The sequence below is a fragment of the Osmerus eperlanus genome, chromosome 24 (genome assembly GCF_963692335.1).
Source record: "Osmerus eperlanus chromosome 24, fOsmEpe2.1, whole genome shotgun sequence".
NCBI classification, from domain to species: domain Eukaryota; kingdom Metazoa; phylum Chordata; class Actinopteri; order Osmeriformes; family Osmeridae; genus Osmerus; species Osmerus eperlanus.
The window spans coordinates 6,689,174-6,702,053 of NC_085041.1; the positions used below are offsets into that span (position 1 = coordinate 6,689,174).

At 42.4% G+C, this 12,880-nt stretch overlaps 2 protein-coding genes across 3 annotated transcripts in view; both read left to right on the forward strand.

The window, feature by feature from the left end:
• The window catches only part of LOC134011162 (arf-GAP with coiled-coil, ANK repeat and PH domain-containing protein 2-like), a 145,843-nt gene that overhangs the window by 105,399 nt on the left and 27,564 nt on the right, over positions 1-12,880 (forward strand). The window lies entirely within an intron of this gene.
• The window catches only part of pex5la (peroxisomal biogenesis factor 5-like a), a 61,923-nt gene continuing 50,684 nt past the window's right edge, over positions 1,642-12,880 (forward strand). For both annotated transcript variants that reach the window (XM_062450649.1, XM_062450650.1), the window contains exon 1: positions 1,642-2,180. In XM_062450649.1, the coding sequence (XP_062306633.1) occupies positions 2,160-2,180 (21 nt within the window). In that variant the 5' untranslated portion in view covers positions 1,642-2,159. The remainder of the gene's footprint in view (positions 2,181-12,880) is intronic.

Sequence of the window (12,880 nt, forward strand, 5' to 3'; positions counted from 1 at the left end):
CAAAATATCTTTTGAATAAACCCATATTGTATAGCAGGTGCACCACACCTCAACCAACATGATATAATAGACAACAAAGATTTGTCTTGCAGACACAGGCTTGCAGATTAGCCTATATTGAGTAAAGGAGATGAAGATTCAACTCCCATGAAAAGTCAGGAAGGTATAGAAACATAAAATGCAAGCAGATGTGCGAAAAAATGCTCCATTTCAGGTGTTTCCCAGAAGTCTTTTAAAAGATCAGAAGAGATCAGAAAACCCCAGCAGGTCATACGTTGAGCTGCGATTGTCCCAACGAAATATGTTCAATATGGCTCGATTCATTTGTTTTTCAATCAGTGCAGAACTGGCTGTTCCCTGATACACAACAACAATTCACTCTTATGCCCTTAACTACCAGAAAGCCACGCGCTGCCTGTCAGTGCAGCATAACGAGAGAAATCAGCACTAGAACCTGACGTGGCTAAAAATAGAACCCGAGACCAGCATGTACGTGTCTGTGTCCCACCAGATCACACAAACATGAATGTATAATCATTATTCATTGATGAAACGTGGGAGGGAATAAATAATCCATTGATATGTGTCCTACAGTGGCGTTGAATTTATTTCAATGAATTCTTCGCCAAACAACACAGCACAACCAGCAGTTCAATATTCATGCTGATTCCCTTGCATGGCAGCTGAATTTTGATTAATCTTGTAAAGATCGACGGCGGCTGTTGTTTTGTTAAATTTTTGTGTGTAGGACATTCAGTTTCAAATGATGTGTTGGATAGTTCTACGTTCTAAGAAACAGCGAATAGAGAACTGTACAGTCTAGGTATTTTACTTCATCCGTTAGTGCATAGGCCTACTCAAAACTAAATAGGCCTGCATGATACTGGAGTCATTCCCACACTATGCTGGATGATATAGGTTACGTTTATGTAAATCTTAACCTACTTACATTATATGATTCTTAACAGTGAATGAAGTACATGGAAAACACTAATGCGGTCATAAGAGAATTATTTATTTACGCAATAGAATTTAGTGTAGGCTAACTAACTAATGATAGCCTACTGATTAGTTGGTATCTTAAATACACAACAACCTTACAACCAACTCTTAATTGGGAAAACATTTCCTGTTCTTGCATGCCTAATTCCACACTTCACATGATCAAGATTAGCCTACCAAGATAATCCTCTGATTTGCATAATGTCATGTAATGCCATGTAGCCTCACTAATTGCAACAAAAAATGAATAAATACTCCTAAAATAACTACACAAATCAATTTACAGTATAGTGCATGCTTAGACACATGACATGCATGCAGTAAGGATGATGAACTGCCATTCATTTCAGCATATGCGTTATAGCATGCATGCACTCAGGTAGAGGTCCATAAACCATCCAAAATAGCTAAAGTAATTCAACTTCAATAGGTCATTTCGCGTCGTATTTACATCGACACCTTACAAGAAAGACTGATGACTCTGCAAGAAAGCAGTTCCATTACTGCATCTTTTGATACTTGTGTCTCCTTTATGAGCACGTGAGTGCAGAAGGCGGCTCCAGCGGCGCCCAGCGCAGGAGGATTGGGTTGGTGGGAATTGGCAAGAAAGAGGAGTGCTCTATAAGAACAGGATAAACCTTGGAAGCGTCAAAACAATTGCTGAGCTCCGAGCGAGAGCGTGAGCGAGGAAGGAAAGAAGCGGAACAGTTTGTACAATGAACACCTAAAAGCGAGCTTCTCCTTTAATGTGGTAGACTAATTCAGCTGATGTCTATCAGAACCCCAGATCCCTACTAACAGACGCTTCTACATGCACTGTGAAGATTCCAGGACGTCTTGGGTTGAAGTGAGGTCCAAGAGCACACTTGTGTCTCGTCAACGTTTACATTTGGCGTATTCTTTTGAAAACACCGGCAACAAAATAGACGAACTCTGACATTCAGCACCTAAGGCGCGGACAGCTCCTTTTGCGGGCGCCAGCGCGCAAGCTCCAACTACAGACACTTCTGAATCAGCTGAAACGTTATGTTTGTTGTTACAGAACTCTCTGTTCATTTGAGCACTCCCGATGTCTGAACAACTGTACCTCTACTGCAAGCTCTAAAGAAGTCTGAAATTGATTGTAGGAGAAATCAGAAATTTACTTTATTCTCAATATGTACCAGGGGCATATGCAGGTAAGACCTATTTTTGAACACTCATTTTAACCTTTTTATTACCATTTATTTAAACGTGTAGGCTGTTTGACAATAGCTCAAAAGATCCAGGCGATATTGTCAGTTTCCATTCACATTCTTTCGTACATATGTAGCCTAGTTCATGTCAAGGACATTTCCACACAGGGGACATGAGGCATGATGGCTTAGCTACTTGGACGCAAGTAAATGACCACCGTGCATCCTATACAGAGAGGTCTGTACATTGGCAATTGCATATTGCAAGAAAAGGTATTAAGAGGAAGCTGTAGTTTGTTTTGTTTGCTTTCCCTTGTTTTCAGCGTAATAATAATTTATTGATGTAAAAAGTAATGATTTATTGTGTAGGTACATCGGAAATGGAAAATAAACAAACACCGGAAATAAAATTAGTTTAAAATAACTGAACCAAGGACTGAATTGTAAAAAGGGTGTTTGTGGCGAAGTGAAAGTAGTAAACAAAACTGCCGCTAACATTTACAACACTAGCATGCGCCATTATTTAACTTTGTTAACCACCTTTTACTTCGCCAGCACTCTTTTTTAGTAGTCATAGTAAACCCATTCCAAGTAAGTCAGCGCAGCCATGTAAAAGCGCGCGTTCCAATTATGTTCACGTGACCAGATAGACACGGCAGGTGGAATGGCATTTGTTTGCTTTAGATATGGACACAATTTCATCTCATCCCATTATCCGGACCACAGTGATCTGGTGAAAGTCAAGCCTAGCCCGGCATAGGCTAATCACTTTCAGTTGAAGGTTCACTGCTCCACTGTTGATGAAAGTTTGCTGACATGAGTGACTTATCGAGGGTCATGAATGAATTATAAAAAAATATAATACATTATATATGAAATCTCTGCAGTTTGGTTCTGAATGTTAAAGGTGGGCCTCTTAGCTACCTTTACAATTCCATAATCTCATATTTGGTTTTTCCGAAAACCTGCAGGTACATGAAAATCATGAAGAAATGAAATAGATGTAGAATCATAAAATCGTGTAAAAAAAATTAATTACAGCAATTGATTGGAAAATATGTATTTTTATGGACCAGTGTGTCATGCCAAGATTATAATATTGCCTCAATTATCTTCTCAGCTCAAATATGATATATTGAATGCTGTGGAAGTGGATCTATATAAAGTACAGGAAATAAAGATTCAGCCTATTGATTCCTATCAGCAGAGCCTACAGTTGTTAGTTATGTAACAGAGAACTTGAGAGCGGTTCAGAGAGGTGAATATTTCATGAAATTACTTTAGAATCAGAGTTCAATGAGACCCAAGGTGGAAAGTGCTTTGTCTGGTATTAGGCAGATTGTTCCGCCTACTTAAATATAGATAATGACTGTTTGCATTTAGGAAGACATATTATACGACAAATGTTTGAATGGAACATCTCTTATCAGGGTTCCATTCATCAGAGTAGGACTTCAGGGTAAAGCAGGTCCCTAATTCAATGATCTCATTCTCTGAATAAAACTTTGTCAACAAGGGTATCAACTCATTCTGACAGTGTATTTTTCCAGACACACTGTGTCTGCCAAGGTACTGTAAGGGTAACAGCCATTGGTCTGAGCCTTTAAGAAATGTCAGACTAATTTAGAATATGCAACTAGGTTAAACAGTCAAACTGCATTGTCGGGTTTATTTATAGTTTCAGTTGAATCTTTTCGATTGGATAGAATAACCTTCAGCAGACTGATGTACTACTGTCATGTAATAGGTTTCAGCTATGGCTCCCAGCTGCAGTATTTACCTTCTGCTCTGTGTTTTAAATATCCTCTGTGATTCTGATGGATGTGTTTCTGTCGCCCATCTAGAAAGACAGAGAGCTAGAGAGTGAAAGCAAAGGAGAAAGATGTTGCCCATGTGTGAACGAGGGAACGAGGGGTGTGTGTCTGTGTGTGTTGTGTGATGGCGGGCAACATCAGAGCAGATTAGCCTTTTGTTTTGTTTTTCACCACAGAGCATATACAAACAGCCATGTTGGGATACCAAACAAGCGATTCAATTACTTTTATCTGAGCTTCCCATTCCGCGCATGCAAGCCAGTTGTGCTGTGCTTGGCTCTCATAGCATGCATGTGCCACTCTACGAGATGCCAGGTTTGGCCATGTTGTGAATGGAAGGCGAGTCGTCCTCCAATGTTCAGCCAGCGCAAGCCAGAGGCTTAATCGGATCTGTCTCCTTCGGTTGGCCTTCTCTCCTGGATCTCGTTGTTCTTTACTGAAACACATTTATCCTTGAAGCCCATTTCAAGTGTACCATAATTGCATAGTGAGCGGTTTTCTGCTTCGGTGGATGTGGAGACAAACTCTGCTCGATATCAACCGTTTCCTCTCCCTACCGCGTGGTCGTTACGAGTGCAGTGCCCGTTTGAAGGAATTACTTTTGAGATGTGCCGCGCGGCAGGATGTGTTGGAGGGGGTTCCATGGCTCCATCGCTTAGTGCGGCTCAACATGGCGGCAGACGTGTTTAGAAGGATTTCTCACAAACATCCAAACAACTTCACACTTGACACTGCACGTTCTTGGGTCATGAGGAAAACACCTGACGATTTTCAACTTTCTGCAGTGCCTGGTTGGCGAGATAATGGATCCACAGACAAACATACACAGAGATTCCTGCCTTTACATCTAGACTTTTTTGTAATGGATCTTCAAGCAAAGACATGAGTGAGGAGACTGGTTGTAAATTGTTTGTGTGACTGAGCCCATACAAATAAAACATATCGGTCAAACCTTTTTATTGATAATCTGATTTTTTTTTCATCACAACGCTGATGAATAGACACCACGGACGTTAAATCATTTGTTGATTGTTTATGTTTTGTGCCATCTGTGTTCTGTGCTATGCTTCGTGGAGTTGCAGTCTGTCCTCCATCTTTACTACCTTAACTGCCAGTTCATTGGCTGTTCACACTAAGTAGTGGAATCGTTTTGGCTTAAAATGAATCATTGCAATGTGCCTCACTGGATGCAATTTCTCAGGCAATGGATCTTCCCAATCCCTCCCTCCTCCCCTTCGGCCCCTCTGTCCTTTATGGATCTTCCTTGCAGCTTTCATGTGCTGTCTTTTTCATAATATAGACATACCTGTCTACTATGGTGCCTGTATAAATTTTGTTTGGATTCATATTTCCATAAATAAACAGTATGTTTGTATTGTTGCTGTGGTTTGTGGTGATATGGCTGTCGGACAATATTGGAGAATTTATTGGCATTATATTTGTAGTTGTTCAGCTACATCCTTTCCTCAGAGTTGGCAAACGGGGTCACTGTCTGGTATTGTTTAGGCAATTTAAACGGTTGGCATGACCAAGTTTGGCAAAGAATCTGCTAGTTCACCCCCATCACCACAATCCACCATCTTTTTATTTGTGCTAAACAGGCAGAACAACAGTACTTGCATACTTAGTGTTATCTTCTATTGTGCAGTGTTTGGCCTTGTCTTACAGTGACGTGACATACTGTATGTATGCTTGTGGTCTGACAATGATGACAAATACTTTGGCCAATATTTCTTGTGAACCTGAGGTGTTGCTGAAGGCGTCGGATAAGGCTGAAGACAAACTCAGCAGGTATTAGTTATAGTATTTCTTCTATTTACTTGTGACAAAGTAAAGTTTGAAATGTGCAACCTGCGAAAAATTGCCGATACGGTTCCTATATCAGTGGGATAGGCAAAAAAGTCTCCATGATGTGAAAATGTTTTTGTCCACACAAGAAATGTGGAAGCCTAGATTAATATTATCATCCATGCCGACGTCAAGTCTTATTGATGCCGTGATATCTTGTATCTTTTTCAAACCTTGTGGCTTATCTTGACATTTACAGTAAGATATTCACAGCAGATCTCATTAGTAAACGCTTCCAGTTGGATTTCTTTGTCTAGCATCAGAGAGGATATACAGTGGATTTATGAAAGGGATATTTATGATTTGTTTGCTCATACTTGCTTTGCAAATCAAAACTTGAGTACGTAATCATAGATCTTCAGGATTGAAGACCATCTCAGATGGTTGAGTTATCTGTTTCAATTCGAAATGGCTCAACAGTGTAATTGCTATTGTTAGTCTAACATTTCACTTAGTTAGTCTCCTTGGTTGGTGTTTGGTTGGTCTCCACACTAAAGTGTATTCCTTTTTTGTAATGGTCTCTCTTGTTGTAAATCTCTTCTTAAGAGTTACAACTCAGACGATAGATTTTTTTTTTGGACTCCAAGTTACGAATCAGTAGGACTTCATTGGAATCCTCCAATTCTAGTAACAAAATAGGTGGCAGTGACAATCAAGCTGTATTAATGTTGGCTTTTGGTTTAAGCCAAGAGCTAACAGATCTCCGCGGAGTAATTTAGAGCTTGGTCAATAGTTGATTATCTGAATCAGATGTTCTGGTGTTCCGCAGGATCCAAAGACTACCAGAGCCAACATCCCCTAGGAACTGAAGAGCACTAAAGTAGAAATATTGCTTGATCAACTCTTGAAACTGTAGACATTGGAATTGAGAAATTTCATACATCTTTCACAGGTCTTTTAAAATGCACACTAGGACATGTATCCAGTCCTCAAATCAAGTGTTCCTGGGGGTTCTTTGACAGAGGTGGGTGGCCGTGGGGCTTGAGGTGTCTGGCTGGAGACTGGTTCCTGACAGGTGCTAAACCCCCTCGATTTAACGAATTGTGGTCTTGATTAAACCGATTTAATTGCCCTGCCTATTTCAGGAGGTAGGATAATTAGTTGAATCAGGTGGTTTCTGACTGGAACAAAAACCCTCAGACAGAGATGCTCTCCTGGGCTGCTGCGGTCTATCTAACCCCTGGCTGAGAGGAAAGCTCTTTAGGGGGTTCGGTTTAGCTGCTTGTGTGCCGGAAAGCCGACTTGAGTGAGAAGAAGGTCAATTTCTGACATTCATCTGCATCACTGTTCTTCAGCAAATTTCAGGAGAAAGGGAATATGCTCCTCGGGTCGGACTGGACATTTGAGGTCACTCGCAAAACTAATCTTCCTCCCTTTGCCAGTTTCATTTTTATTTTGCAAAGTACTTTAGTGCCTGGCTTGTGAACACGGAATATCAAGGTCTGTCCCATAAGAACAACTCCATCCCTGACATATGCTTTGTTTGTTTGAATCCAGGTTTTAGCACACCTACATATAATACATTCACATGACACAGTCCTGTGCAAGCCCTTAGCTGTGCCATGAGTGGTTTGCAGCATCTGCTGTAGCATAAGACGGTTCACCCCACACCGTCTGTTGTCCAGAGATGAGCCTCCTAACGGCTCCGGTGGTGACCAATGAGAGAGAGCGTCATGCCAGGGGGTGACAGGCAGTTCACCAGGGCTCTGCTGCAGATGTGTGTGCGCGCGAGTGCGTGAGAGGGAGAGAGAGGGAGGGAAAGTGGGAGAGCGACTACGTAGGGGAGCGAGCGCGTGTCAGTAAATGTGTGTTTCCAGCTCTGCTTTGATGCGTATGTCTGTATCTGTGTGTGTGTGTGTGTGTGTTTGTAGGTATCTATGTGTGTTTTCAAGCAGAGCCACTGCACAGGAGACTGGCACACCCCACATGGAGCCTCTATGGGATGTGACAATGTGAATAGAACCTAAGACACCACACGTCCGTCCCCTTTGAAAAGGGCACATGTACACACAGACACAAGCCTCCTACCTGACTCCAGGGCAACCGAGGATCTTCCTCACTTTCCCAACATTATTGAGCGCTTGCTCTTCGCCACAGATCTGCCTATTATCCAACCGGGTCACTACTTTTAAAACGGTGAATTAGTGATTCCCTATTCAGGATTGATTTCAGTTACAGTTGTAGACACAAAAGCTTGGGAACACATGACCAGGGAGGTCAAGAGTTAGAGAGATAGATTAGATAGAGAAAAGTGTTTTCTTCCATTGTCGATTTGCGTCATTTCAAACGTCAATTATTTCCGTCTAACCCTTTACAGTGGAAATGGTTCATTGTCCTAATTTTGAATGTACCAATCTGTTACAGCAGTGAGAAGGTGAAATCCTAGCTTGACAAAGCTGCCACATATGAAAATCGAGCAGAAATCAATGAAGATCAGTCCAATGATTGATCTACGGTGGCTGAACAGAAGTGTGCTCTTCCACTTCGATCAGAGACATCCTTCAGCCACTGTGAGATGTGCATGACCACCGCATTCTGCAGCTATTACATTGCCAGTAAATAAATTGCGACTACTGATTTGACGAGTTGATTGCAGCACTTTGGTCAAAGGGGTATTATTTTGCAGCATGCCATGCACTCTCTTGCTGGTGCTTGAGATATTAGATATATATTTTTTATCTTCAGGATATCTGTTACATAATATTTTATTCCATATCCGGAAAAGAGAGAACATTATCCTGGATGTTGACGACAAATGATACAAAGTATATTAGCTTAATTTTTTTTATTTAATTGCTGGAAAGCACTAAGAGTGAAAAATATGTGTGCTTATCTTAGAGTTACTCATCCTGAGGAGTTCATTGTTTTGATTGGTTGGTTCCTTCAGGCACACACAATATTATTCAAAACAATACACAATTTAAAGACAACAAGACATAGCAAACAATGCACAGCTCTGCAAGAGGCAAAAAGTTCCTCATAGAGAACTGAAAACGCCCAAAGGGCACATATTTCCAACAGGCCATAAACAATGAGCCAAGAACAGTATCTTCCAATAAGATTACAAGAAGCAGATTCCAAAGCATTTTAAAGAGAGCCAAATGGGTATTGATTGAAATAACATTAGGATATTCAAAGGGTAATGTGACACTTCCAAACAACAGAAAATATCTACAGAACCCAAAGGGTGATTATTGCCACAGTCAAGAGAAGTAAATGTCATGCTTGCATCTGTCGAGAACCTTCTCTACACATAGCTTTAGCTCTACATATAAACCTTACACAACCCCCCCCCCAGCTCACTACGTACTTGCCGAGATCTAAGAGGGTTGGATGGGCGGCCTTGGCAGTCCCACTTCAACATAACCACAGGGAACGACACAGAGACCCCCGTGTTGCCTTTGCAAAACTTCAGCCTCAGAGCAAGGGAATGTTAGGGGTTAATTTGCTACGCAATCAAATGTGTGACGCAGGTAGCTGAGATGTGATGGCTCTTAGAGTGATTGCCCGGCAGATAATTAGGTAGCTAAAGAACGTAGAGAGAGATATGCAATCCAGACCAAGGACTCTCAGAGTATACATTTCATATTTCTTTCTGATCCTTGACACAGGGGAATAGGCTTGAAGCTTTGCACCACAGTACTTCCTGTAGTACATGTTATACAGTATTAATGACACTTTTACATTCCCTGTAAGGGTTTCCTAGTTACAACTATCCCTTAATGATAAGGAGTGGTCACGTCCATTAAGAGCAGCTATACTACTGTGTGTGTGTGTGTTTGTGTGTGGGCCGGAGGATTTTGAGCAAGTCTTTATCTCTCTATATCCTTATTTAATTGCTGAGCCAGCACAAACTAGGGTCTGTTATAATACCATACACAGCTGCCCATATCCTGTTCCTGGAGATCTAGCGTTTCACTTAAACTCCAATTTTACATCACAAATTCATCTTGCAAATCATCGTATTTTTAGAAACAGGTGTGCTCGATCAGCGTTGGGCAGCCCTGCTTTAGGTGTTGCCAGCATGGAGTTTTCTGTCCAAACACATTTGTACTGAAGGCCAATGGAAAGTCAGTCCTTGGCAGTCATCAGTAGCAGGCAAGTGAGTTCTCTACTCTGCATTTTCTGTGTACTTTGAATTTGTCCCCACATGGTCCTTCAACCTGCTCTTCCAACTCCAATTGGGCTCCAAGCTCCGAGGTCGTTAGTGATGATGAGACACAGGTGTGTGTTCGTGGCTGGGTAATGGCCTAACGGGTAGAATTATGTCTTCCTGAAACAGAAATAATTGCTTTACAATTTTACATTATGAGATATGCCAATTATACTCTGTACATTTTGGGCTTATCAAGGCGATTCAATTGATATGCCGTGTGAGATTGCACCCCATTAGTTTTGAAGAACAAAAGTTTGTTGGAATATTACTGACAGGGTTTTAAGAGAAAACAGAGACAAAGGGGCACTCTGTGTATCATTTTCTGGAAAACACTCAAGTCACTCATGAGTGGATGGACATAATAATGCATTTCAACTTTCCAATTTTCTATGTATTCGTTCTCTTACCTCAGGAGTCACCACAACATCACAAAAGACTGCTTGTCAGATCGCCCTGTGGGTGTGTTCGTGGGCTTGATCAGTGCTCTCAAACTTTCCACCTGGCCCCCCCCGCCTTTGAAAATAAAAAAGACAATTCTTCTCTCTCCTCCCTACGATAATGATGCTATCCTCTTTCTCCCAGCCCCCTCACTCCTCTGCCATGACGCTACACCTCCTCTTGGGGCCTCATCCTACAGTTTGAGAACCAGTGGGCCAGCTAGTGTATATTCCACAGTAGCTGACGTACACAGGATTGCTTGACTCGTGTAGAGTCCCCTGAGCCACTCAGCATATCTTCTTCCTCAGAAACTAGGCCAGCCCACAGCATCTCCCTTCCTGGCCTTGGTGGCAGTGGCAGGGTGGGGGTAGGGGAGGGATACAATGCTAGCTCATCCATCTCCCCCTCAGCCCCCCCAACCCCCTCTCCCCATTCATAAAAGTCGTCCTCAGACAGATACTTAATTTGCCCCCGAAGCTAGCACCTCGTCGCAAGGAGAGAAGAAGAGCATGTATCTTGTTGTTCGTCGGAGGACACTAATTTCCGGCGGAATATAGGTTAGTGCTGAGAAGAGGGGTTCATAAACAAACCGTCTTAATGCCCCGCTGTGTCGGATACAGGGGAGATTTTTACCCTAGAGGAATAGGGGTTTCATTGTATGTGACAGGCTATGAAATAATGGGGGCTTTTCATTTTATAGTAAGCACAATCACATTACAGTCATACTGTTGGCCAACGCTGTTTGCTGAGAATGAGATTATGGCAAAGAAGTCCCTTTTTGCACAGAGAAAACAAGTATTCTGGTACCCATGTAATCTTCGGGCTGAGCAGATATTTACGCATTCTGACACACTGTGGAGTTCCGTTATCACAGACCCACATCCTCCTCTCTCTTCTATGACTCGTGACTGTTTCCGTGCTCGGAGAATCATTTCCATTCATTAGGTCTCTCCTCTTTACTCTGCAGGACTTAACAATCCCTTTTGTTTAGCCCTCAAGTCGGCACAATGGCTGTCTCCAAGAGTCGGGCCATCTTGGTAGACGACTGCCGGTGGAAGAAATGTGAACTGCTCCCAGTCTTCTTATCATGTAATTAACATGATGAAGAATAATGATAAGGAAACAGATTCTCTGGTGACCATTGTCTAACTAATGAGCAGCATCCCGCGTTTGTGAAGAAAAACAACTAGCGCAGTTTGCCGATAAAAGGGATGAAGCGTAAACAGAAGATGCCCTAATCCCTCCCCACCGCCACCCCAAATTAATTTCAAGGGCTTGTTTGCAACACAAACCAATCATTTGTCTTTCTTATGTAATACCGCGTTGCAAAACAGTATCTTTGATGTTATGGAAGCCCCGATTCTGTTGTGCAAGACTTGAGGATAATGATGCTGGATCGAAGTCGATCTGTCACACTTTAAAGTTACTGGGGGAAAAAATGGTTACAGAGATCTCACAGAGGGAGTGATAGAGATGGAGGGAAATCATATCCATTCACATCGCCTACTTGCCTCAGAGAGTGTCAAGTGAGGATTATTTGTATTGTACAGGGACCCATCTCAGTTAGAGTGGTAGACATTGTAGCCTACTTTACCTTCCAGTGGCATTGCGCTGACATGAAATAAGACTGAATTTGGCCCCTGTAGTGGGACAATTTAAAGGATGTTTCAAAGTTCAGAAATTGTTACAGAATTGAAAAACAGCTTGTCGAGAGGGACCTTCAAAGGATTCTTTCTCGTGTTCAGTGGAGCCCCTTAGCAAAGGAAGGAAGTTGTCACATAGCCCCTTCTCTCCCCTGTAGCCTCTTGATATCTCACCAGTAACTTTCACACCTAATTTTCCATTGTTTACAGTCTGCACTCACTCTCACAGAGCACTCAGCTGAATCATAAATCCCTAAATGCCAAACCGACTAATGATTCCTTTTGAATCCATCAGAAGGTTAGGATATAAACAGTAGCTGGAGCACAGAGGGACTTACCTGTACAGATGGGCTGTACTCAGAGTTCAAGGATATACCCACTGAGAGGCCCAGAGGGAGGAGACTGTAAACCCTGTAGTTAGCAGGGCAGTGATTCCACCACAGCTGCCCTCTGAACGCTCCCCTCGGCCCCCATCTGCTGCCACAGTTGTGCGCGCGCATGGCCGTGTGTTTGCGTGTGTGTCTTTTAGCAAGCGTGTGTCTTTTGGTGTGTGTGTGTGTGTGTGTTTGTATGCATTTTAGACATTTTTTACATTTAGTCATTTAGCAGACGCTCTTATCCAGAGCGACTGACAGTAAGTACAGGGACATTCCCCCTGAAGCAAGTAGGGTGAAGTGCCTTGCCCAAGGACACAACGTCATTTGACACGGCCGGGAATCGAACCAGCGACCTTCTGATTACTAGCCCAATTCTCTAACCGCTCAGCCACCTGACTCCAGTATGCACGCATGGAAGTGTGTGTGT